This window comes from Anguilla anguilla, chromosome 1 (assembly GCF_013347855.1).
Source record: "Anguilla anguilla isolate fAngAng1 chromosome 1, fAngAng1.pri, whole genome shotgun sequence".
Lineage (NCBI taxonomy): Eukaryota > Metazoa > Chordata > Actinopteri > Anguilliformes > Anguillidae > Anguilla > Anguilla anguilla.
This window is the reverse complement of record NC_049201.1, coordinates 27,259,228-27,281,691: the sequence shown is the minus strand read 5'-3', so window position 1 is coordinate 27,281,691 and position 22,464 is coordinate 27,259,228. Positions and strand designations below refer to the sequence as shown.

The 22,464-nt window shown below is 45.4% G+C and overlaps 1 protein-coding gene across 1 annotated transcript; it reads left to right on the top strand.

The window, feature by feature from the left end:
- Positions 1 to 917: 917 nt before the first annotated feature.
- Positions 918 to 19,603, top strand: LOC118207505 (frizzled-3-like). Its single transcript, XM_035381162.1, has 7 exons — positions 918 to 1,450; positions 2,570 to 3,149; positions 5,114 to 5,310; positions 6,382 to 7,399; positions 13,333 to 13,481; positions 14,194 to 14,427; positions 15,067 to 19,603. The coding sequence occupies exons 2-7, from the start codon at positions 2,955 to 2,957 to the stop codon at positions 15,287 to 15,289; spliced, it is 2,016 nt and encodes a 671-aa protein (XP_035237053.1). The 5' UTR covers positions 918 to 1,450; positions 2,570 to 2,954; the 3' UTR covers positions 15,290 to 19,603.
- Positions 19,604 to 22,464: the final 2,861 nt, after the last annotated feature.

Sequence of the window (22,464 nt, the reverse complement as noted above, 5' to 3'; positions counted from 1 at the left end):
TACTGAGAATGGGAAATAGGGAGAAGGAATTGGTGGCTGAGAATGACTCATATGATGTGTGATGACTAAAGCTGAATTTGTTGCACTTGATATTACCTTTGCATTATTGTGACATCATCATCATCATCACTTATCGTTTGTGCAGATAATTCTCAATTTGTTCAGAGGCCCTCTATGCTGGATCAAAATGATAAATGTGTTAAGGGTTACAATTAGCTTTATTGTTGGTTTAGGCCAACACATAACATGGTGAATGGGATACCCACTATACGAATAGAGAACTCAACACATTATAGGAAATGACTGATTGCACATCTACTGCTTCATCATTATGTAACATTTTTTGGAGCACTAACAAGATATTTATTTCGTTTAATACCTGTACTGCACCCTTGCTCATGCATGGGCATACTATGTGTGGACATCTTAATTCCATTTAGTTAATAACAATGAATATTTTACTCAATTCACTAGGTAGAAAACCTCTTACGGAATCCCTGGATGGGGTTGAGGCGTCAATTGTGAAGGTAAAGGGAGAGGGATACCTATTTCAGCTGGGTTGCCAGAAAATATAAAAACTCCTCTTCCCTTAAATCCTGCAAAACAGAGGTCCTCAGTCCTGTGATACCGCTATGTATGCCGATTTTCCAATCACAAATTCAATCCCAGAATTTTACCAAGTGGTTATTTTTCTTAATTAGTTGTTTTTCGTGTTTAGAGGAATTATTCAGCGTCTCAGGACACATCATGTCATAAATAGCTGTGCATGCCACGAAGAATCATTAATGGAATAACTTTATTGAAATTCTAGAAACACCCATGTTCACATATTGAGCTATTTTGCAAACAATTCCATAAAGAGGAAACCATATTTTAAACTGATCGGAATAAAGACTCATGTCAATCAACAAGATCGTATGTGTTTAAGTTCTTTAATATTTTCCCCCTTAGCCTAAACGCAATGGTGGTTTGGCTCGTTATCATTTGCTTTGTCTTTGATTTCTTCATTATCCACCAAATTGTTCGTTTTAGTGTGCACTTCTAATGTATGTTGTCTATTTGAATTTATGTGGCTACGTTGACGGCAATCCATATTAAAACATGGCTACAAAATCTAAAAATGAATCGAGAATTAAAATAAAATTGTTTACTGATAGAAAGAACCAAGTGACCGCATCTTGCGAGAAATATGAGGGGGCGAGCAATTTTATGCTATACATAAAAACGCCACCATTTTTCATCCCCGGACAATTCGGTTCTGAGTTCCTCCCAATCTGGTAATGCTGACAGGCAGGCACGTTCGACTTGGCTGATGCTAACAACAAGGACTAATCTTATTACTCCGCTGTGGTGTGGTCTTCGCCTCACGCTAGGCGCATTGTCGTTTGTCCTGGATGTTAACTCCGATGTTTGCCAGTAGCGTGGACCTGCGGACTGGAATTGAAATACGGTAAGTGAAATCCAACAGTAAAATCAACCGAAGCAGTCCATGAGATTAACCTAACGTTGCATTTTAAGTAGCGATGAATATAGTAGATTGCTATCCGGCTGTAGCAGGTGCATTTGCACTATTATAGTTGGCTAACGAGCTAGCTCGATAGCCAACATTGGATCTTGTCTAACCATTGCTTTGTTTCGTTCCCGCTACTAGCATAAAGCTAGCTAACGTTAGTTATTCAATCAGTTTGATAGGTAATGTGGCCGGCACGACTGGAATAAAAACAGATCAACACAAGTATAGATAGTTAATGTTAATAACGATGGTTGTGGTCTCGGCAGTCGCTATCTAGTGGAGTTTGCTATAGCGAAGCTGAATATCCTATATCCTCAATGCAAGTCATAAACGTTCAGTCGGCTAGCTAAGGGCTGGCTCAAGCTAAGTGACCAGTCAACTAGACCTAGCTAGCAGCCATTGATTCGTTAGACTATTGCTATATATATATTTTTTTTAACTGCAAAGCATTTTCCCCCCTCCGAGACACCCAACTAGCTAGGTAACGTGTTATTCGTATTGCGATTTTGCTAATGTTAACTAATGGTACTTTGAAAACGCTTATCCGCGGTATAAATACAAAGCTAGCGGTGCTAACTTGGCTAACGTTAACTAAGCTGGCTGCACGTATGCTAGATAACTAACGAATGCGGTGCGTCTGATTATTTCCAGGGTAACGTACCACGCAACTAGCTTGTAATGGGCTTTTAATTTAGTCTGCTGGCAAATTGCCTTTTGTCTGTTTGGGAGTGGTTTCTACAGAAAGTTGACTGAGCAAAGAATATACCGAAAACTACTAGCGAGGTGGTTAATTTATCTATAATAGGAATGGATTGCTCGCTAACTCGGCACTAGCTGACACAAAATTCGACAGCATTATAAAACCAGTCCGCCACAGTCATCCAGGTGTAATTTGCATAACCACCGTCCAGTTGTTTTTACGCTAACCACGCCGTCTTTAGTGACTAACCGGCTTACCAAGTTGTTTATTGAATAATCTGAATGGGGCCTGCTCTGAATGCTATATTTAGCCTGTGTTGTAACATTGGCTTTCGTTTTGTTGTTATTGCTTTCCAGGTAGCGTTTGCCGTTGCGTCATCTTCTGGTCCGTGACTTTGAGAGAAATACTGGTGCAGGAAGGATGGTGAACTTCTCAAACTGGACACCACAGCTGCGTTAGGAAACGTGTATGGGGTTTCTTTGTGTGGTCTCATAATAAATGGCCGTTCATAGTTGATTTCCCAGAGTAATAAGATCAATGAATGTCATGTATAGAATTGGACTCGCTACAGATCACAATGGAAGCGACAAATCTGGGAAATTATATGGAGGATGGCTTATACCTATAACCAGAAGAATAATCTCCCAGACACAGGGCTTGTATTGCTTAGTATAGGCCAGTGATCCGCCGGTAGCAAACCGAACTGTTACGCTTGCGCGTCGGAGACCCCGCTGCAGAAGGATGATGCTGTTCTGGATATTTCTGTCCATGCTAACGGCATGTTCGGCGATCCAGGCCGAATCGTCAGAGAGCCACAGCGCCTTTGCATGCGAGCCCATCACCATGCGCATGTGCCAGGATCTGCCCTACAACACCACCTTCACCCCCAACCTGCTGGACCACTACGATCAGCAGACGGCCGAGCTCGCCATGGAGGTACAGTGCATTCTTCTGTCTCTGGTATCACCATGGTTCAACACTTCCGTTTTGCCGTATTATCCTATGATTCACATGGGTGTTTTCTGACGAACAACTAAGCCTGTTAAAGAAATGGATGTTTCTAAGTATTCTTCATGTGTAATGCACGTGACTGCATGCTTGCCCATGCAAAATAGGTCTTAAACTTTGCAGGATCAAAATCACTGTGCAACTGGGAATAGTGCTGCTTTTCCAAGCGTGCTTAAACATGGGGCCAATTAGATTTTGGTAGTCTTGTCATGGTTCACTGCCAGATAAGTTTTGTCTTTGATTTATTCATTATCTACCAAATTGTTCATTTTAGTGTGCACTTTTATGTCTATGTTATCCATCTGTATTTGTTAGGCTACGTAGACATCTTTGCATCTTAAACATGGCTCCAAAATCCAAAAATTAATTGAGATTTATCAAGAAAATGGTGAACAGAGCGAGAGACCCAGGTGTCCAGATTTAGTGAGAAATGAGGGGGTGAGCAATTTTATGTTATGCATAAAATCGCCACAAATTCTTCCTGGACAATTCGGTTTGCAGTTTATGCCAATCTGGTAATGTAATATAGTATTCTTGATGTGTAATGCATGCTGCTGCGTGCTTGCTTATGCAAAATAGGTCTTACATTTTGCAAGATCACTGTGCAGCAGAGATAGTACAGCTTTCCCAAGCGCTCTTAAACATGAAACCAGTTAGATTTCTGTAGTCTTTTCACGGTTCACTGCCAAATGAGTTGTTTTCCTGGCTGAATGGTATATTTCCCTTTCTAGACTTAATTTGATGTGTCCTTATCTTCAGTATAGGGAAAATAAGGAACTATGAAGGTGCATCTGTATTGAGATGGTGTGTGACGCAAACACTGGGACCTGAATGCTGAGTTTATGGTCTCCGTGGGGCGAGCCTCAGAGCCAAGGTCTAAGCAGAGAGCAGATGAGTCGGGGCCTGTCGTTGCCTCCCAGGGGAGACCGAAATTTACATGCCGTAGTAACGGCTCCGTCTCCCAGCATGCAGTGCACTCCACACCCAGCCCTAGGGCAAGTGCACCTGCTGAAGGGGTATCGAGTTGCCTTATCTGTGCATCATCTCTTGTTTTTGAGTGGCTTCACGTACACAAACAGGTTTGTGTGGGGGTGGGGGGGGAGGGGTGTGAATTACAGCTCCCTGATACTCTTCCGAGTTTGTCTCTGCTGCAGCAAAGTGAATGTTTTTTAGCAGTGAGGCTAGCAGAGAGACTGCTGGTAAAATTCATGTAATTTCTCCGATACTCAAGCCATGTTTTTTTGTTTATTTTCTTGAGTTGATGGGAGAGTTCTCTCTCCTTATTGGTCCCATTGAAAACCAAAGCAGGGCATGTGTCTGTGTAGCTGTCACAGGACTAAAGACGGTTTAATACTTCTGTGAAGTACACATAAAAATGGCTCTGCGTTGGGGTTGTGCGGCTTGTGAGAAGGTTGCAGACCACGTCCGCGTAGATGTTGCACACCTCCCCAAGAATTTAAAAGCACGTAGTTAGCAACCAGTGCCTGCATTTGCTGCGCAGATGATAATCGGTTGGTCACCACCAAACGTCACGCCGTGTGTGGTCACTCATAGTTCAGGAATTTTTATAAAAACAACCTGTACCCGTGCAACATGCCGCGCAAGTATAAATGCTCTGCTCGTTCACAAATGTCACACTCAACACAAATAACACAGACTACACTGAATATTATCTAACCTGTAGGTAAGCGGAGCACTAGTTATTTATTTAGGAAAATGGCAAGCATTATTGGTCTGAATGGCCTGTTCTCGTCGTTTATTTATATAATGTTATGTTAAGTATGAAACAGCCTTTAAGAAATGATTGTGCAGCGGCCTGTCTTCCTGTACTTACTGACATCTGTAACAACCTCCTCCCCCCCCCCCCCATTGCCCATCCCATCTCCACGCAGCCCTTCCACCCCATAGTCAACCTGCAGTGCTCCCCGGACCTGCGGCCCTTCCTGTGCGCCCTGCACGCCCCCGTGTGCGCGGAGTACGGGCGCGTGTCCCTGCCCTGCCGCCGGCTGTGCCAGCGTGCCCGCCGCGAGTGCCAGCAGCTCCTGGACGTGTTCGGCGTCGCCTGGCCGGAGGAGATGGAATGCGCCAGGTAACGCCGTCCGAGCCCGCCGGGAGGTTCTACACAAGTGCCCGAGACTCTCCGTCCGCTCGTGAATTAACCGCCCCGGTTTGTGGTTGTGGCCAGTGGTGGCGGGCCTACTGGTGGTCGCGGAAATACGAGCCGTCCTCGTGAACAAAAGTTGGTCAAATAATGCGGAAGGAAGTGAACCATTTTTGCGCGTGAGAGATCCGGTTGCCTAGCGACAAAGGTCCTCTTAGCCCACGAGAGCAATTGAACCCCTGCGAGAGAAATTGAAACCCCTGACCGAGAGGTCCAGTAGACAGCGTGCGCAGTCCAGTGGACACCCTGTAACTGGATCTCTTTTGCGTAAAAGTGGTTCATTTCCTCTCGTATTTATCACATTACTTTTGTCCACAATGGCGCCTCATATGGTGAGGGAGGGTTGGACTGGGGAAGATGGTGATGGCCCTCGTGCTATTGTGACCTCATCGATTCAAACCAGTCACTGCATTTTTGCTGTGGAGTGCAATACATATCGATCGGTTCAGACAAGTCACCAGTTAAGAAAACATTAAACTTCTCTTTTTTCCATTCCTTGTATACTCTCCTTCTTGTGCACGTCAGCATCTCTCAGATGCCTCATTGACATTTCAGAGGAATGTAGACATTGGGGGAGGGGGGAAGGAGCAGAAAGGAAAGTACTCCTCTTGATTTTGCTCACGAACGAGTGCATGCCAGTTCTAAAGTGCCGTGAGGCCACCCTTGGACTGAGAGCTCAGTGCTACATTGTAAGTTGCTCTGGGTAACAGCTAAATAAATAATTTAAGTAAAGCTTTATAGGAATCTGTTTTTGTAGTTACTGTTTAGTGCAGTGAGGAGAATCGGTGTACCTCTGTCCATGCACCACGGATGTTTAATTCTTTAAGCTGTGAGGTCACAAATGTGTGATTAGAATGTTCTTACCTGAACATTCTAATGCTGATGTAACAGTCCCTATTGGTAATTTAGTTCTAGTTAGTTAGTTCTAGTTAGTTCTGACTTGAAATAAAATTTAAAAAACATACTCTTCAAAGGGTTAATGAAGGCCTCTTCCGGCAGGTTCCCTGACTGTGATGAGTCGTACCCGCGGGCCGAGGACCTGATCCCCCTGGCAGAGCCCACGGAGGACACGCTCGAGTCTGCGCGGCGGGACTACGGCTTCTGGTGCCCGCGCGAGCTGAAGGTGGAGCCCGACCTGGGCTACGTGTTCCTGGGGGCGCGGGACTGCTCCCCGCCCTGCCCCAACATGTACCTGGACCGGGAGGAGCTCCGCCTGGCCCGCTACGCCATCGGCGCCGCCTCCGTCGTCTGCCTCTCGGCCACCCTCTTCACCTTCCTCACCTTCCTCATCGACATGGCCCGCTTCCGCTACCCCGAGCGGCCCATCGTCTTCTACGCCGTCTGCTACATGATGGTGTCGCTCGCCTTCCTCCTGGGCTTCCTGCTGGAGGACCGCGTGGCCTGCAACGGGGCCCGGCCCGGCCAGGGGCGGGGCCCCACGGTCACGCAGGGCTCGCACAACAAGGCCTGCACCCTGCTGTTCATGGCGCTCTACTTCTTCACCACGGCGGGCAGCGCCTGGTGGGTGGTGCTGACCGTCACCTGGTTCCTGGCGGCCGTGCCCAAGTGGGGCAGCGAGGCCATCGAGAAGAAGGCCCTGCTCTTCCACGCCGGGGCCTGGGGGGTCCCCGGGGCCCTGACGGTGGCCCTGCTGGCGCTCAACAAGATCGAGGGCGACAACGTGAGCGGCGTGTGCTTCGTGGGGCTCTACGACGCCGACGCGCTCCGCTGGTTCGTCCTGGCGCCGCCGTGCCTGGCCGTGGCGGCTGGCTCGGGGCTCCTGCTGGCGGGCATCGCGGCGCTCAACCGGGCGCGGACGGAGATCCCGCTGGAGAAGGAGAACCGGGACAAGCTGGGCAAGTTCATGATCCGGATCGGGGCCTTCTCGGCGCTCTACCTGGCGCCCCTGCTGGGGGTCATCGGCTGCCACGTCTACGAGCAGAGCCACCGGGCGTCGTGGGAGACGGCCTGGGTGCAGGAGCGCTGCCGGGACTACCACATCCCCTGCCCCGCCAAGGTACGGTCCCGTCGGCCCTACACCGTGTAGTCCTCCTCCCGTCTGTGGTCACTCGCCTCCTCTAGCCCCTCTTCCCTCTGAATCTCTCCGCCCCTCCTCGCCTCGTCCTGCTTTATCTGACCGTGCTCCCTCCCTGAGCTACGTGTGGAGAATTGCTCGCATTCATCATGACAGTCTTCCTCTCCATTCCTCTCTTCTTCTCTCCCTTGCTTCTTCCTCTTCCTCACCATCCTCACAATCACACGTTCTGACACCAAGCTCATCCTATTCTTGCGCTCCCTCAGAACGGAGCCGTTTAGGAATTGCCCTCATCGTCGCCGCGTCACCGCTAAAGTGCTGTGATTGTCATGGCGACCGCCCCTCTCAGTGCTGCTCGACTGAGTGGTTGAGTCGGCTGTCTAGGAGCCCTGTGTTTATTGTCATAAATCACAGGGGACGGTAGACGAAGGCAGGTGTTATTGCTGTTGGCAGGGCAGGCCCCTGACCCCTCCCAAACGGAAAAGCCTTGTGAGAATACCTGCTACATCCCAGTGATTTGATTAATCAAAAACAGCCAAAAACCAGAACAACTAGAATTCAGAGTTAATGAATAAACTTTAGTGGTGGCTTATACCATACCATATTATGTGCAGGTGTATTTGTTGTCATCTAGTTGTGATTGAAACCTTTTTGCTTTTTTCAAAAATCCAATATTGCCCTTCATATAAAAGCAAAACACAAACATTAAGTAACACGAGATGCATTTATTTAGAGTGCTTTTGCATTAATGCATGAATTTTTTTCGCTTCGCTACTTTTTTCAGGATATGCCCTTTGCCTCTGAGAAAACTAAAAAGCTTCGCGTGTGTGGCGATGCCATGCGTGCGCACATATGGCGCTTTCACATTGGACACAGTTAATCGTGCAAGCACATGCTTGTCCTCAGTTATTTTCGTAATTAAATTTCACAAAAGATTTTGTGATCCTGAAGGATAAGTCGTGTTCCACTATAAATGTTCAAACACGAGCCCAGGTGCCCGGTTTCTTCAGTTTTTTCACACCACTAACTAAACGGTTTTCCGTCAGCTCCCTTTTTATCAACACAAGCCCATCTCTATTTTTAATTTTTTTTAACCGTTTTATCAATTTGGCTTTTCCCCGGTTGAACTTTTGAGACATCCATTCTCTCTCATCGATTAATATCAGTTTAAATGCTATGGTAAATATATAATTCATTATCGGGAGCCAGCTGAACGGAAGCACGCGCCGGAGTTTTTTTAAACGTGTAAAGAACTAACATACTATGACTTTCACTATTGCAGAATGCCCGGGCATACCTCGCCAATTAGCCCGGTTATGTTTGCCGATTAAAAGCGTTTTTATCCAGCAAATATCTTAGTTGCAACACGTTACGTACACGTTAATAATCTTTCTGTCTTTAGGGGTACAGTATTTATAAAGTTTTGACATTTTAACGTAGCGTATATAGATTTAGAATGAATGACGCTGCCGACTGGCTTCGGTAGAAAAATGCACTTTCATGCAACACATGTCAATTTGAAATTTAAATCCTGTTTTATAAATGTATGATGCCTGTTACAATAGTGGTAATTTAACAATAAGATATTTATGGTTATTAATCAGCTTGGTAGCTTGCTTCACAAGCACCACAAACATAGTGGCTTTTTTGTTCCTATTGGCTGAAATAGTATGACATGTGCTAAGTCATCACAAGGCTCAACATCCCCCATTCATTCTCTATGGGGAATATTTTTCTGGAAAAAAAATCAAAAACTATTTGGAATTTCTAAAGGCTGTGTGCAAGGACAATGCCAAGCTGAATATTATCAAGTCAGAATGGCATATCTAGCTTAAAAGCTGCAGGAGGAAAAGCAAGCCGAAATTTAGACGGAAAGGAACTCAAAATTATGCAAAGGAACAGGTTGTGGGTTGCTGAAGCAACCACACTAAAAACCAGTTTCCACACTAATTAAAAAATGGGCCTGTTTACTTTTTCTTTTATTTAATCAGATTTGTTACCTGATCCATGTAAGGTTTTTGATATAGGATTAAGTTTAGTTACACACCATGAAATTCGGGGAACTGATGCGTGCCAAAAACCAGACCGGCATCGCACCGTACATCGAAATACAAAGACAGCCAGGGCAGAGAGTCTGTGGGATAACTAAATTTTATTACGCCCACAGAAGAATAGTGGGAGGCGAAAGCGATGACCAGCGATCTCGTTGGAGGATCTGTGGCTTCACCCTTAGCGGCCAAATTGCGTCACGCAAGATGGTGTGAGGGTGTTACCAAAAGGGCAGTTCCATGGTGAAGCTGAATACCGAAACATGTTGGAAAAATGTTTTTTTTTCCCAATGTTTATACCTTTATTTTTTCTTGACTTACAGTAATAGAAACCTTTCTGGCTAAATGGTGGGAGGAGGAAGCATGTTACGGGCAGTATGGCGTTGCTATGGGAACTGCACATGGAATAATGGAAAAGCCTCCGTACAAATGCAACTCATTAAAAATAATACAGATAAATGCAGCTAACTGGACTTGGCAGATGAAGCGGAGTCTTTTGGGATATTCAAGATGATGCTTGGCTCAATGGCACTACATATTCTCATGAACAGTGGTTCACAAACGGTTCTTGCGACCCCTCTGTGTATGCTGGTTTTCATTTCAACAACAAATCTCAAAATTTGAACAAGCTGTTCATTTTACTTAATTAGAAGCTTTTCAAGTTTTGAGGGATTATTTACCGTCTGACTTTGTCAGAACAGACTATTCATGCCACAAAGAATAAAAGTCCCATATTCTCATTGCGCTTATTGTATTATATTGCAAATGAATTGCTACATAAAAAGAGGTTAAATTATTTAACTGATCAAGTTAAAGACTGACGTGAGTCTGTAGGCTTCTAATTGGTGAAAGTGTGTACGCATGGCCACTAGAACTGACCACCTGGTAGGTCTTGAATAATTCAAAGACAGAGCAAATGATAACGAGCCAAACCTGCATTGTGTTAAAGTTTAAGGGAAAAAAAATAAAATCACATTTGTTCAACAGTTTTAATTGAGCATGATATTGGCTATAACAAAATCCAGCATTGGCATCTTCCTTATAGAAAATGAATAAATCTTCTGTGTGACAAGGCCTTTACAAAGAGGTTGAAACATCCCAGTGAATTCCTCAACCACTTCAGTGGTACGGGTAGCGTTCCTACCCATCGGCGCATGACGTGGTCTCCGACAGGCGCTCGGATCCAGATGAATGTTGATTTGTCTAGAGAGCGATGGGGCGGGGCCGGGCGCTCTGCTGTTGCAGCTGCCAGCTGACATTAAGGCAGAATGGGCCCAGCAGGCAGGGGCACAGGAAGCGGCCGTTTTGAAGGATCGCACAATCTGAAAAGGTCGGAGAGTCACCCGGACCTGAGTGCACCGAGGCGTGCCGGCGGAGATGGCTTCTGTGTGTGCGTGTGTGTGTGTGTGTGTGTGTGTGTGCGCGCGCGTGTTTCTGTGTGTGTGCGCTGGTTGGGCACGGTTGCACGCTGCCACTGCAGTATAACAATGACCCTCGGCGCCTTTTCTTTCCGCATTGACGGGAAAATAAAGGGCCTTATTTTAGCCTCCAAATTGGGCCACCCACTGCATTTCAGGACAAGGGCTGAGAACAAAAACTGTTTCTGTGAACTCGCAGCTGTTACAAAGAACTAGGACCGAATTGCAGTTAAATATTGACTGAAGAAAACTCAGCTGTGCATATAGGGTTAAACGCACCTCGCGAGATGGAATTTATCCCTCAACGCCGTGGTTAATAATGGATAATGAATCGACAGCTCAGTTCTCCCCAGTGTCGTATAACAAAACCTTTTCTGTAATTTATGTGGAGTCATTTATGTTCCTTCAGCTATGAGTGATTACAGACGGCTGTACGGCTTACCTCATTACTATTAATTAGTTGTTCACTGGAGTCAGAAACAAGTGAATGAATAACTAATTGGCCACCGCTGGATATTACTAGCTCGATCAAATTCCAGCTGACGATGAACACAGGACATACGGTAGGGATAGGCCGCCATGATCCTGGAGTAACGGTGTTGTCTGGGTTCTTTTGTTCAATCCAAGCGTGTTCGCTCAGTTTAATTATTAAGAGCCTGCACATAAATATTCAATCTTAATAGTGGAACATTGAGTGCCTCAATCATACGCTCCCCTGCTTTTGTTCGTGATTAATTGGCATATATCTTGTGCATGATTAATTGGCACGTATCTTGCGCACCTACAGTGTGGATGGGGGAGAAAGGTAATCCGTGCAGTTTTTTTTCTCAGAATTTGCAGGAGAGGAGGTGGGTGGGGCTTGCGGTCTGTTCCGTGGCTTGTGTTACCGGAGGCGACCGCCGGCGCGACAGAGACAGAAAGGGAGAGGGCGCGGCATTTGTGTGTTTGCCAGGGTGTTGCGTGCGAGGTGAAGTTTGTGTGTGTGTGTGTGTGTGTGTCTGTGCGTGCGTGCCCACGCCAAAGCATTTGTGTGAGTGAACCAATGCAATGGCACATACACATAAGCTGGCGCCTGTGTGTGAGTGTGTGTGTGTGTGTGTGTGTGTGTGTGTGTGAGCGAGCGCAGAGCAGAAGGAAGTATGGATTGTCTGAGGGCAGCGGTGTGCTAGTTGAGAAGCAGAGACACGTGTGCGCGCGCACACACACGCACATGCACATGCACACGCACAGGCAAGTAAGCCCACATGCAACACAACCAACAAAGTGGAGCAGGACTAAGAGTTGCAGAAAGCTGAGTAATGCAGAAAGGATGGAGGGGGGAAAGTTAGATGGAGAGAGAGAGAGGAGTGAGAGGAACAAGGGAGAGCAGGAAGAAAGAGAGGCAGAATGGGAATAATAAAGGCAGAGGGAGCAGTTGGGGTAGATTGAAAGTCTGGAGGTGGGGCCAGACAAGTTGAATCCATTAATTACAAGATTATGGGACTGCAGTATCACCTTCTGTAAGAGCTGGATTTAAAAACCACGGAAAAACTACTTTGTCTTCAGTTTGACACGTATGCTATATCACATGTACTACACTGGCATAACTTGAGGGATGATCCGTTTTGGCTGGAAAACTATGTTCAGAGTATTGCACCTTTTAAACATTGCATTTGTTCTGCATTGGCTATAGACTATATTACTTTAAAAAAAATTAAACTATGTGTTGTCTTGCAACCAAGGAAACATTCACACAGTTGAATGGGCCAGCTTACTGGTTGGATGTAATTTGTCAAAGATCTTCTGGCAGTTTAACACCAAGTGCAACTACATAGTTGCTCTGCTGTTGAATTCAGAACTTCTAAATGTACATATTGGAGTAAGCCATCGTCTGTACAAGGTTAATTGCACAGTGACAGACAATTACCATAGCTACCGTAGCTTTTAAGAGTTGGCAATTTGAGAGTAGTGATAGGGTGTGGGGAAGCAAACTATTTTGTAAGTCTTTAGAGCCTGTGTAATCATTTAATCATTCATTTTAATGTATCCGTACATCAGTGTTATTTTTTCCCCTAATATGAAAACTGCTGTATGTACTTTTTGCTTTATTTACTTTATGTAGGCCTATTTATTAGCCTTTGTCATGTAAGACTGTCTGATGGTGATTTGGTTTGCGTACATTATCAACTGTGATCATTGTTGGTGATAAGCAAATAGTTTTTGTTATTTGAACATAATGTGGATCTCAATGATTTCCCCCTCCTGCCTCCAAACCCCTGCCCTGAGGGCAGGTACACCCCTCCTAACCCCTGCCCTGATGAATGGTAACCCCCCCTTTCCCAAACCCCTGCCCTGAGGACAGGGAGACCCCTCCCCAAACCCCTGCACTGAGGACTGGGAGACCCTTTCCCAAACCCCTGCCCTGAGGACAGGGAGACCCCTCCTAACTCTGGGCCTCTCTGTGTGGCAGGTGGAGCAGGCCGGGCGCCCGCACCTGATGCTCTTCCTCATGAAGTACCTGATGGGGCTGGTTGTGGGAATCCCCTCCGTCTTCTGGGTGGGCAGCAAGAAGACCTGCTTCGAGTGGGCCGGCTTCTTCCACGGCCGGCACTGCAAGAAGTGAGTCCTCTCTTCCTTTTGTTTTCCTAAAACTCGTAAATTTTCCCTTTCGCGCCACGGTCCCCTGAAGTGGGTGATTTCACTCACAAAGATGCTCAGGGAGGGAGTGTCCTGTCGACGGGTGATCCCGCCTCGGAGTGCATGTTCGTGGTGGCTCTGGCCCGTTGGGTGCACAACCCGCGGGCACCTGCCGCCCCGGACGCACAGTCCTCCGGTGCTGCGGGACTCCTGGGTATAAAGGGATTTGGGTACCTGGCCACACACGTCAGAGGACGAGTGCACTGGGATCAGACGGGCCTACAAGTACAGTTAGACACCCCAAATAGGGAGTAAGTAAATGCAGTAGGGATATCTCTACCCAAAACACGTAACACTAAAGTGTTAAATGTGTTGTGGGTAGAGATGCTTCCATTGACTAGCCCAGGGTTCTGCTTCATAGAGATGCAGTATGGTTTGAATCATTAATAGAGCTCCTCCGGCACACAGTACAGGTTTTTTTCCCCCTCTAATGGGGTTTCAAAACCCGGTTGTCTGTCATTAATAATGCCCATGTCCCCCAATCTTCCTCCACCCTCCATCTCTGTTTCCATGATCTCTGCCTCCTCCATCTCTTCCTTCCTACTCTCCTCCCTCATCTCTTTCTGCTCCCCCGTCTTTCTCTCTCGCTTCCCTGCACCTCTCCCTCCACCCTCTCTCCCTCTCCCTCCCCCAGTAGCGGGACGGAGGAGAGCCGGCGCCCCCTGCGGGAGCCGGACTTCTCCCAGCTCCTGCGCGAGCCCCAGGGCCCCATCGTCCGCAAGTCCCGCGGCACCTCCACCCAGGGCACCTCCACCCACGCCTCCTCCACCCAGCTGGCCCCGGCCGACGGCCAGCACAGCCGCGCCAGCAGCGTGCACAGCAAGCTGAGCAGTCGCCACGGCAGCCTGCGCCCCGCCCGCGAGGGCAGGTAAAGGGGCGGAGCGAACCCGCGTCTTAGCCTGCGTGCCGCCATTTGATACCCAACCCTATCCATCCCTGACTGTACCAGTGCTGAGGTCCCTTAGGCTGTGCTGTGTCTTGGCAAATCCTCTTTCCACACACACACTTTTCAGAGTACGCTCTGTTCTTACCAGAAGAATACATTATCAGTAGAACAGGTTCATTAATTTATTTAAGCCTCAGAGAAGTATTGAGGGAGAGCCCCTCATTTACAGTGCTGCCAAGTTACCACAAAAGGAAGAAACAGGAACACTGCATAAAAAGAGTCAAACATTTTAAACATTAGTGAAAAGAACTGGTAAAAAACTAAAATTAGGTTCTGAAATTGCCTCAAAGGTAGTAAGGAGTTCAATTTAAAAGTTTTTTGCAGATCATTCCATAGTGGAATAAAAGCAAAAAGCAGTTTGTCCTAGAGCAGACTGTCTCATGATTATGCTTTTGAGTATATGAGAGCATTTGGGTCCTTCGAGCTTGCAGAGAACATTTTTTTGTAGTTAGAATACTTTAGAATGTACTTTAGAATTATGTAGCAGTTCCTTCATTTCTTACTCAGTCTTAAGCCAGCACAAAAGCCCACTGCACTAACCCCACCCCTTTCTTTTCTCAGACACACCCCCTGCAGCTACCAGGAGGTGGAGCAGCACCTGCAGTTCGGGAGCGCGCTGCACCTCAACGACCAATCGCTGTCGCGCCACAGGAGCAGCACCCAGCACCTGAACAACCAATCCCGCCACGGCAGCACCCGGGACCAGAACGAGACCCCGCCCACTCAGGTCACCCACGGCTCCAGTGTGGACCAGGTGGTGGAGGACGACTGTGCCAGCGCCTGATTGGTCCGCCCTCGCGAGGCTCAGGACCCGTGGCTGAACTGTTCTCTCATGGGGCAGCTAGAGACGAAAGATGGAGGTGGTCATCAACCTCAGTATTCCGTCGCCCTGTTCCTCAGGGTCGTCAGTCTGAGATTCAACGGTCATCTAGACTTGGTGATGCTGTGTTTGGTGTACATTTTTGCCTGTCTAACCCCAGAGGGTTGAACTTTAAGGACACTGGGTTTTTTTTTGTTTGTTTTTAGATACTGTGAAAGTGAAAGGATACTGTGAAAGACAATGTCCCAACTGATCTGTGTAAATGTAGCGTGGTGCGTAAATGAACTGTTCTACTGCTGTGAAGGAGGCTGCAGCTGTCCCAGAGTGCATTGCTGGAATACAGGGGAGTGGCTCACCTACAGGTCCAATTCAATGTGAGAAGAACCATCGGACTTACGACCAAAGGCCTATTCACTATATGCAAGAATAACGAGCCCCGTTTGCAAAAACATTTATCCCCAGAATGTAATAACAGGAATTAGGGAGGGCCAGGCGAAAGTCATGTGGCTGCTGCCATTGTAACTCTGAAGGTACAGGTGACGTGTTCAGGGTAGAAAGAGATGTGGCGAGTAAGGTTGTCACAGGACGGACAAGAATCTTTGAACATGGGCCCTACATGCATGTGTGCCTGCAAACCATGCATCCATTTTGGTAGCCTCAAGGGTACAGAAACAGGGTTGAGACTGAAATGTATCGACTTGTTGAAGCCAATCCAGAAGCAAACTAGCAGTTTAACAAACTTTACTTTTGGCACAAACATACGGATACTTCAGTCTATCTTAGCCCTGGGTGGTAGTGGCCGCTGTTCTTGTTTTCGTTTAAAAAGGGATGACGTTTGGGGCTGTCGAGTGGTGTGTGAACCATGCGGAATTGTAACCGTGCCAGTACAGACTGTGCCCAGCAGGTCAGCGTGTGATTGGCTGTAGCCCACCCAGGGAGGGATTGAATTGGAAAGTTCATCCCCATTTCATCGCTCATGAATGTTTCCTTGATTCTGGTATGCTACCCGGCGCAGGGACTGCACAGTCTGTCCGGTGGGTCACAGTGAAAAGAAGAGCTTTTGAGGACCCACACGCTACACTGTACTGTCCCAAAATGGTGGGGCACATTTCAGCAAAGGGACAGGTTTACAAGCCCGATGGAGCACTTCTACAAATTGGAAGAAGATAAAACGCAGGGATAACATTTGGTTGAAAAAACAATTGCATTTTTGAAAAGGGACAGTTGAGGTTAATTCTTCTTTTTCCACTGCATTTTCCACTTTTTATTTTATTTTTTTATTATTTAAATCCACTTTTTCCCACGCATGAACTATAACAGTGCATTTCAATTCAAGATCGGGTGCCAGACAAGACCCTCTTTCAATTGTAAATAAGTGTTGGCATGCAGACTTCATGCTGCTGTCTCTCACCCTGCTGCTGCTGCTTCTTGTGTTCACACAGTCAAAGCTGTCAGTCAAAGCTGGAGTGCATTTTCTGGTGAAACAGCATGGCATTGCTGAGAGATTTATACACTCCAGTCTTGGGCAAACACACTGCTGTTCAGTGATGCCCTCCATGCCTTATACCCCTAAAGGCTCACTATGCAGGATTTTTTACCTCAAAAATATTATAAAATTACCATGCTAAGGCGTATCTGTGATGCATGGGCAATCTGTCTTTAGGCACTTTTGCCAAATCCGTGTACCTTTACCTGTATTTGTCATTCAAAAATGTTTTTGGGGACGTGTCTGGGCGTGGCACTCTTTTTTTTTTTCCTGTGTGGGGAGTAGTGGGTGTGGCTACAGAGCTAGCTAGCCTAGAATTCCATATACAGTGAAGCAAAAAGACAAGCCGACGGGGCTCGTTCAAGAACTGGAGTTAACCTTGGAATTGCTTTTCCTTTGTGGTGTCAGCTGAAGTTTGCAAAGGCGATAAAGAGCGACACGGAGTTGGCTTGTTTTCTGTTGGACCTGTAAGTAACGATGCTGAAGTGTGAAGCTGGCGACGATAAGGACTTCGGGAGGGTCAGGGTCTGAAATCCTGAAAGTTCCAACGATCAAACCACTATGACGTTCAACGTAATGGAATTAAGCTATAATCAAATCTGCCTTCTTACTGTAGCTCACAGTTGCTCATTTCATGGTACTAACATTATGTCTAGCTAGCTATCCAGCTGGCTGTGTTTGGTGGGGTGACTTACTCAGTGTGAGCGGGTGAGGTTGAATATGGAGGAGGAGGCTTCTTTGATTGTCAACACAGGCTAAGAAATCCTGCATAGTATGTCTTTAACTTGCATCATCACAGCTGCTGTGCTACGGCTGCTGGGTTGCTCACTCGGTATAAGTGAGTCAGCAACATGGTCTTGGAGAGACTTCAGCCCATGCCAGTGCCGGGGTGGCACACAATTGGCTTTGCGTCACCCAAGGGATATATGGGAGGGATCCAGTTGGCAGGTATAGCAATGCTCATTGCACTCCTGTTGGCCGTCCGGGCGTCTGTGGCTTGCTCTCTTCACACGCGTGTGATTGGGTCTCCTCCGCCCCTGCTCTGCACGTGCGAGGCTTGTGTCTGTGGTGTGAAAAGAAGCAGCTGGCTGGCACCATGTGCACACTTGTACATAGTTTGCAAATTGGTCATTCCAAATTCAGGTGAGATTGGAGATGGCAATTACATTTAAAAAGGTTGCTGTGTAGTAATTAAAAGACAATGGAACCTGATTCCATTTTTAAATGTCCAATTCCGTTCAACAATGTAAATATCCTTCTTTTTAAAAAAGCCAGTTCCTCAGTTCCTGTATGTGTGGAATCACAGGAAGGTTAGGTGAGGTAACCAAACTGGTAGTAAACTAGCCATTTATACCTAGCATAAATACCAGTGTGTGAATATGTCCTTTCAAACCTTCACCTGTTTATCCATAGCCTACCTCAGTCCTGCCTCCAGGTACCTCATGTTCTCTCTGTACGGTGCCCTGTGTTTAAATGCTGTGGTTCAGGGATCTGCAGCTATGGACCTACAGGGTATCTTCCTTTCTGCTTTCATGTAAAATTGAGCAACCAGTTCAGACCCGTGAAACCGGGTGAGTTGTCACCTGGGAAATCATCTGCTTTCATTGATCAGTGTTGTAATAACACGTACACTGCAGCACCAGCAGGCCCTGCAGCTCCCCAGGACCTGAATTCCAAACCCCTCACTCTGAATATTAAAAAAAAATATTTCATGACATCACACAGGAAGTGACCAGGTCAACGGTCCTCTCATTTTTGGAGCCATTTCCCACGATTATGGCTCAGAATTCAACCAAAACAGTTGGCTAATCAGGTGACGCACATTTTTTGTGTTTACAAGATGTTTCTCATTTTCCTGCTGTCCTTCCTTCACCCAGGAGCAAAGCCATTGGCTCTGTGGGTGTTTTGCAGATCGAAACTAACCAATTGATTAAATAAAAGGCCAGGTGGTAACTACAGCTGCTGCTGCTTCAGAAACTTAAAATTAGTTTGTAACCACTGGTGCCCACACAAATGTGAGTCTACTGAAACTTCTGAGGTGAGATTTCCTTTGCTGTCATTGTTAAAATAACATTTTCTGAGAAAGTCTACACTTTAAGCAAGCTTGTCGCTGTTGTGCCTCTGTTCTCCAAGAACAGATTATCCTGAGGAATTCCCAGAGATTTGTAGATGTTGGTCCAAGTATCTTGTCCTTGACATTCCAAATTACAGAAGCTTATTTTGGAGAGGAAAATTGCGTTGGATTTCAGAATGGTTATTAGCCCTTTGCAGAGTAGGTTTTTTTGAAATTTTTTATTTTTTAAGTCAGTGTTCTAGAACTCCATTGCTCTTTAAATTACCGGTAGTAATATTTTACATCAGGATTAGGATGTTCAGTTAAGAACATTCTAATCACATATTTGTGATCTTACACCTTGAAGGGTTAATAGTGATGAGTGTTGCATAGATAGAGGCCTGACCCCATCCCCTAAATTAGCATATGCCTTCATACGTGATAACTTGCAACGCGTTAGAAAATTAACATTTAGAAGGGACGTTTAGACTACTCCACATAATATAACCTTAACCCTTTACAGTGGGGTTCCTTTAGAGATGTATATATATATAAATTGCAGGGACCCTAACCTTTTTATATGAGCAGTTTCCGCTACCTGCTCTTTCACTCCGTTTCTTTCCCTTTTGTCAGTAATGTCCAAAGGGGAATGGAAGCCTTGGCTTTATAGCCCCAGACCCAAATTGAAATGCATCAAATACAATATACGGTACTTGTCAATAAAAGACGTTTGAATGCAGGTTGTCTGAGTGTCGTTTGAGTAAATTTTATGCAAGTCGTGTCATTTTACACAATGAAAATGATAGTAAGATGAATCCAGGCTTTGTTAATGCTTTGAAGAACAATGTGGGGAACATGAAAATATGATCAAAATTGTTAATGGAAATTGATGTGAAATACCAGATTGGATGTTTGAGGAAGTATTTCATGGACTGTAAAAGACAAATAAGCAGTGCTCTTAGGTTGACAAGCAGTTAATTCTGCCAATCATCTCAATGTTTATGCTGCTGTATCAACAAATTATAAGCACAGTATTCTCTCACACTTTATTAAATATTCATGACATTCCAGCCACCCCTTCACCAGTTACCTGAAATAAAGAAACACCAGCTCTCCACAGGCCAGCACAAGTGTACAAACCATAAGGATTTTCAATGGACCGGTCCCCTAAATGTTTACACCTCAAAGTTTTTTTTCCTGTAACTTACCATTCCACTTTCTAGTAGCCTATCTGTTGACCAGCGTAGATCCAAGGGAAGTTAAAAACCAGTCACACACTGCTCCCATAAACTTGATAAAAATAAAAAAAATGAACCGTGCTAATTTGTCAATTAAAGTGTACGTCTAGTTGCTGTTAAACTACGAAAGTTGAATGAACATTATCTGGATATTTCTTTTGAGCCAAAACATCCACACCATGTGGATTTGTGTAAGCAAATGATGCTGGGGTGAAAACTGGAAAGTTTGCTAAATATAATCTACAGCAGTATAGGGCGTGGCTGGTTCTAAAGAGTAACTCCTGATTGGTTTCCGATGCCCCCTGTGGCATCGCCCGCTTCCATCCGTTTGAGAAACGTGACACCGGAACGGAACGCATTAACCACGCAAAACGGATCGGTTGCATATTTATTGTTCATTTGATATAGTTATGATTCTCTAGTAAGTACAATACCGAAATAAACACATTTTAAAAAAAGTTTTTCTGAAACAAAAATAGTAACAAAAGCATGTACACTGTATACTACATTTTAATTACAGAACAGTCTACTCTCCAAAAAAGGCACTAAATTCTGAAATAGAAGATATAGGAATTTTTCTCTCATAATGATACAACAGTGATTTAATTTATCTCGTTTATATGTATTATTTTTGTCCACATATTCGACAAGGACAGGTGACAGGGACAGGTAAGGTTTCCGAGCCCTGGAAGATTAAAGGCAGAGCACTCCCGTTCAGGGAAGGGGTCATGGGTCATGCCTTCCTCCCCACATCGACAGGCTCGGAGCACAACCGCTCTGTGAAGTTACAGTGAGCGAGCCCCTGGGCCGACACAGTCTGTCCTGAAGTCTCTTCGTTCCAAACCAAGGACTTTGATTTGTTATTGCCATCTCGTTTGTTTTCTCTCATAGCGGAGCACAGTTTCAAGTCCACGACCGCCGACGAATCAGCAAGGCCAGAAAAAATGACTCTGTTATTCACAGCCACCCTCGATACCAAGTTATCCACAAAATATGTCTTTTGTTTCTTTTTACACAATTTATATACCGATACTACACACAAGACACACACACACAGGCTTGGATTAATACTTGATTCTGCCTGCTTGACAGCTATACGATATTTTCATGTATAAACACATTTTTCGTAATGTTTGCCACGGAACAATGGTAACTCGTAACACACTCGACGTTTACTTTCATTCTGGAGGAAGCCAAACTTTGTTTCGATACCCAATTGCTTGTGGTCAACAACTGCTCTGACACAGTTCAAGTTCTAAAATAATATCAACCTTAACACTTGTAACGTGTGAGTCAATTTAATAGCGGAGAGACGGTTTATACCAGTGTTTCTCAACCCTGGTCGTGGGGACCCACTGCCCTGCACGTTTTATATGTCTCCCTGCTCCAACACACCTGATTCAAATGAATGGATCGTCATCAAGCTCTGCAGAAGCTTTGATAACGACCCATTCATTTGAATCAAGTGTGTTGGAGCAGGGAAACATCTAAAACGTGCAGGGCAGTGGGTCCCCAGGACCAGGGTTGAGAAACACTGGTTTATACGCAAACACATGGAAGCTGAGAAAAGGGAGTACCTTGAAGAACACACAGGTGTTCGTTTTAAATGTTTGCGAGATAAAATATACAGGAGAGTGCAGAGCGACAGCACACAGGTGTGAAGTCTGCTAGCTGTCCTGCCCTTGAGGTTGAGGACCCTGGCAGGGTGGAATAGAGACTTAAGTGGAAGCAAGGCACACATCTTAAAATGGCTGACCACTGGCTACAGCAAGTCCAATGCCACCGCTGCCCTGCAGCTCCAGTGGGTTGTCTTAGTTTGGATATGCACTGTTCTAATAAGTCCTACTACTAATTCAGGGATCATTTGCCAATTATTAAAATAAACAGAAAAAAGCTTTACCTAAAATACCGGGGGTGCTTTGCCTTTAAGAATAATCACAGTTAAAAACACAAACAGGCAGGTAGTTTACATAAAAAAGCATAAAATGGAAAAAAACAAACAAAAGTGTTCAATATTAAAACTTTTGGAAATTAACAAAACAAAAGTTTTCAAAAACATAACAAAAAATCGTCTCATTTCATTCTATACATCTCTGCTTAGCAGAATTATACACAGGAAGAACAACCCGAACAAAAAAAAAAAAACATTAAAAATACATTTTGTCTGATTAATTTTTCAAGGTTTTTTGTTTACCTTGTACAACAAGCATTTCATATAGAGACAAGCGTTAGGTTACTTGATAGCAGTGCCTCAAAGATTCTGAAGCGGCACAATTTGCCAGTCAGCTTAGCTGTCATCCAACAGACAGTACTTTAAGAAAGTACATGACAGAGAGTACTTAAGCAAAAAAAAAATTATTAT

Excerpts from the sequence above, each read along its gene's own strand:
- LOC118207505 (XM_035381162.1), top strand. The coding sequence starts at position 2,955 with ATGATGCTGTTCTGGATATTTCTGTCCATGCTAACGGCATGTTCGGCG. Across the intron at positions 13,482-14,193 it reads CACGGCCGGCACTGCAAGAA|TAGCGGGACGGAGGAGAGCC; the intron begins GTGAGTCCTCTC and ends TCCCTCCCCCAG. Across the intron at positions 14,428-15,066 it reads CGCCCCGCCCGCGAGGGCAG|ACACACCCCCTGCAGCTACC; the intron begins GTAAAGGGGCGG and ends TTCTTTTCTCAG.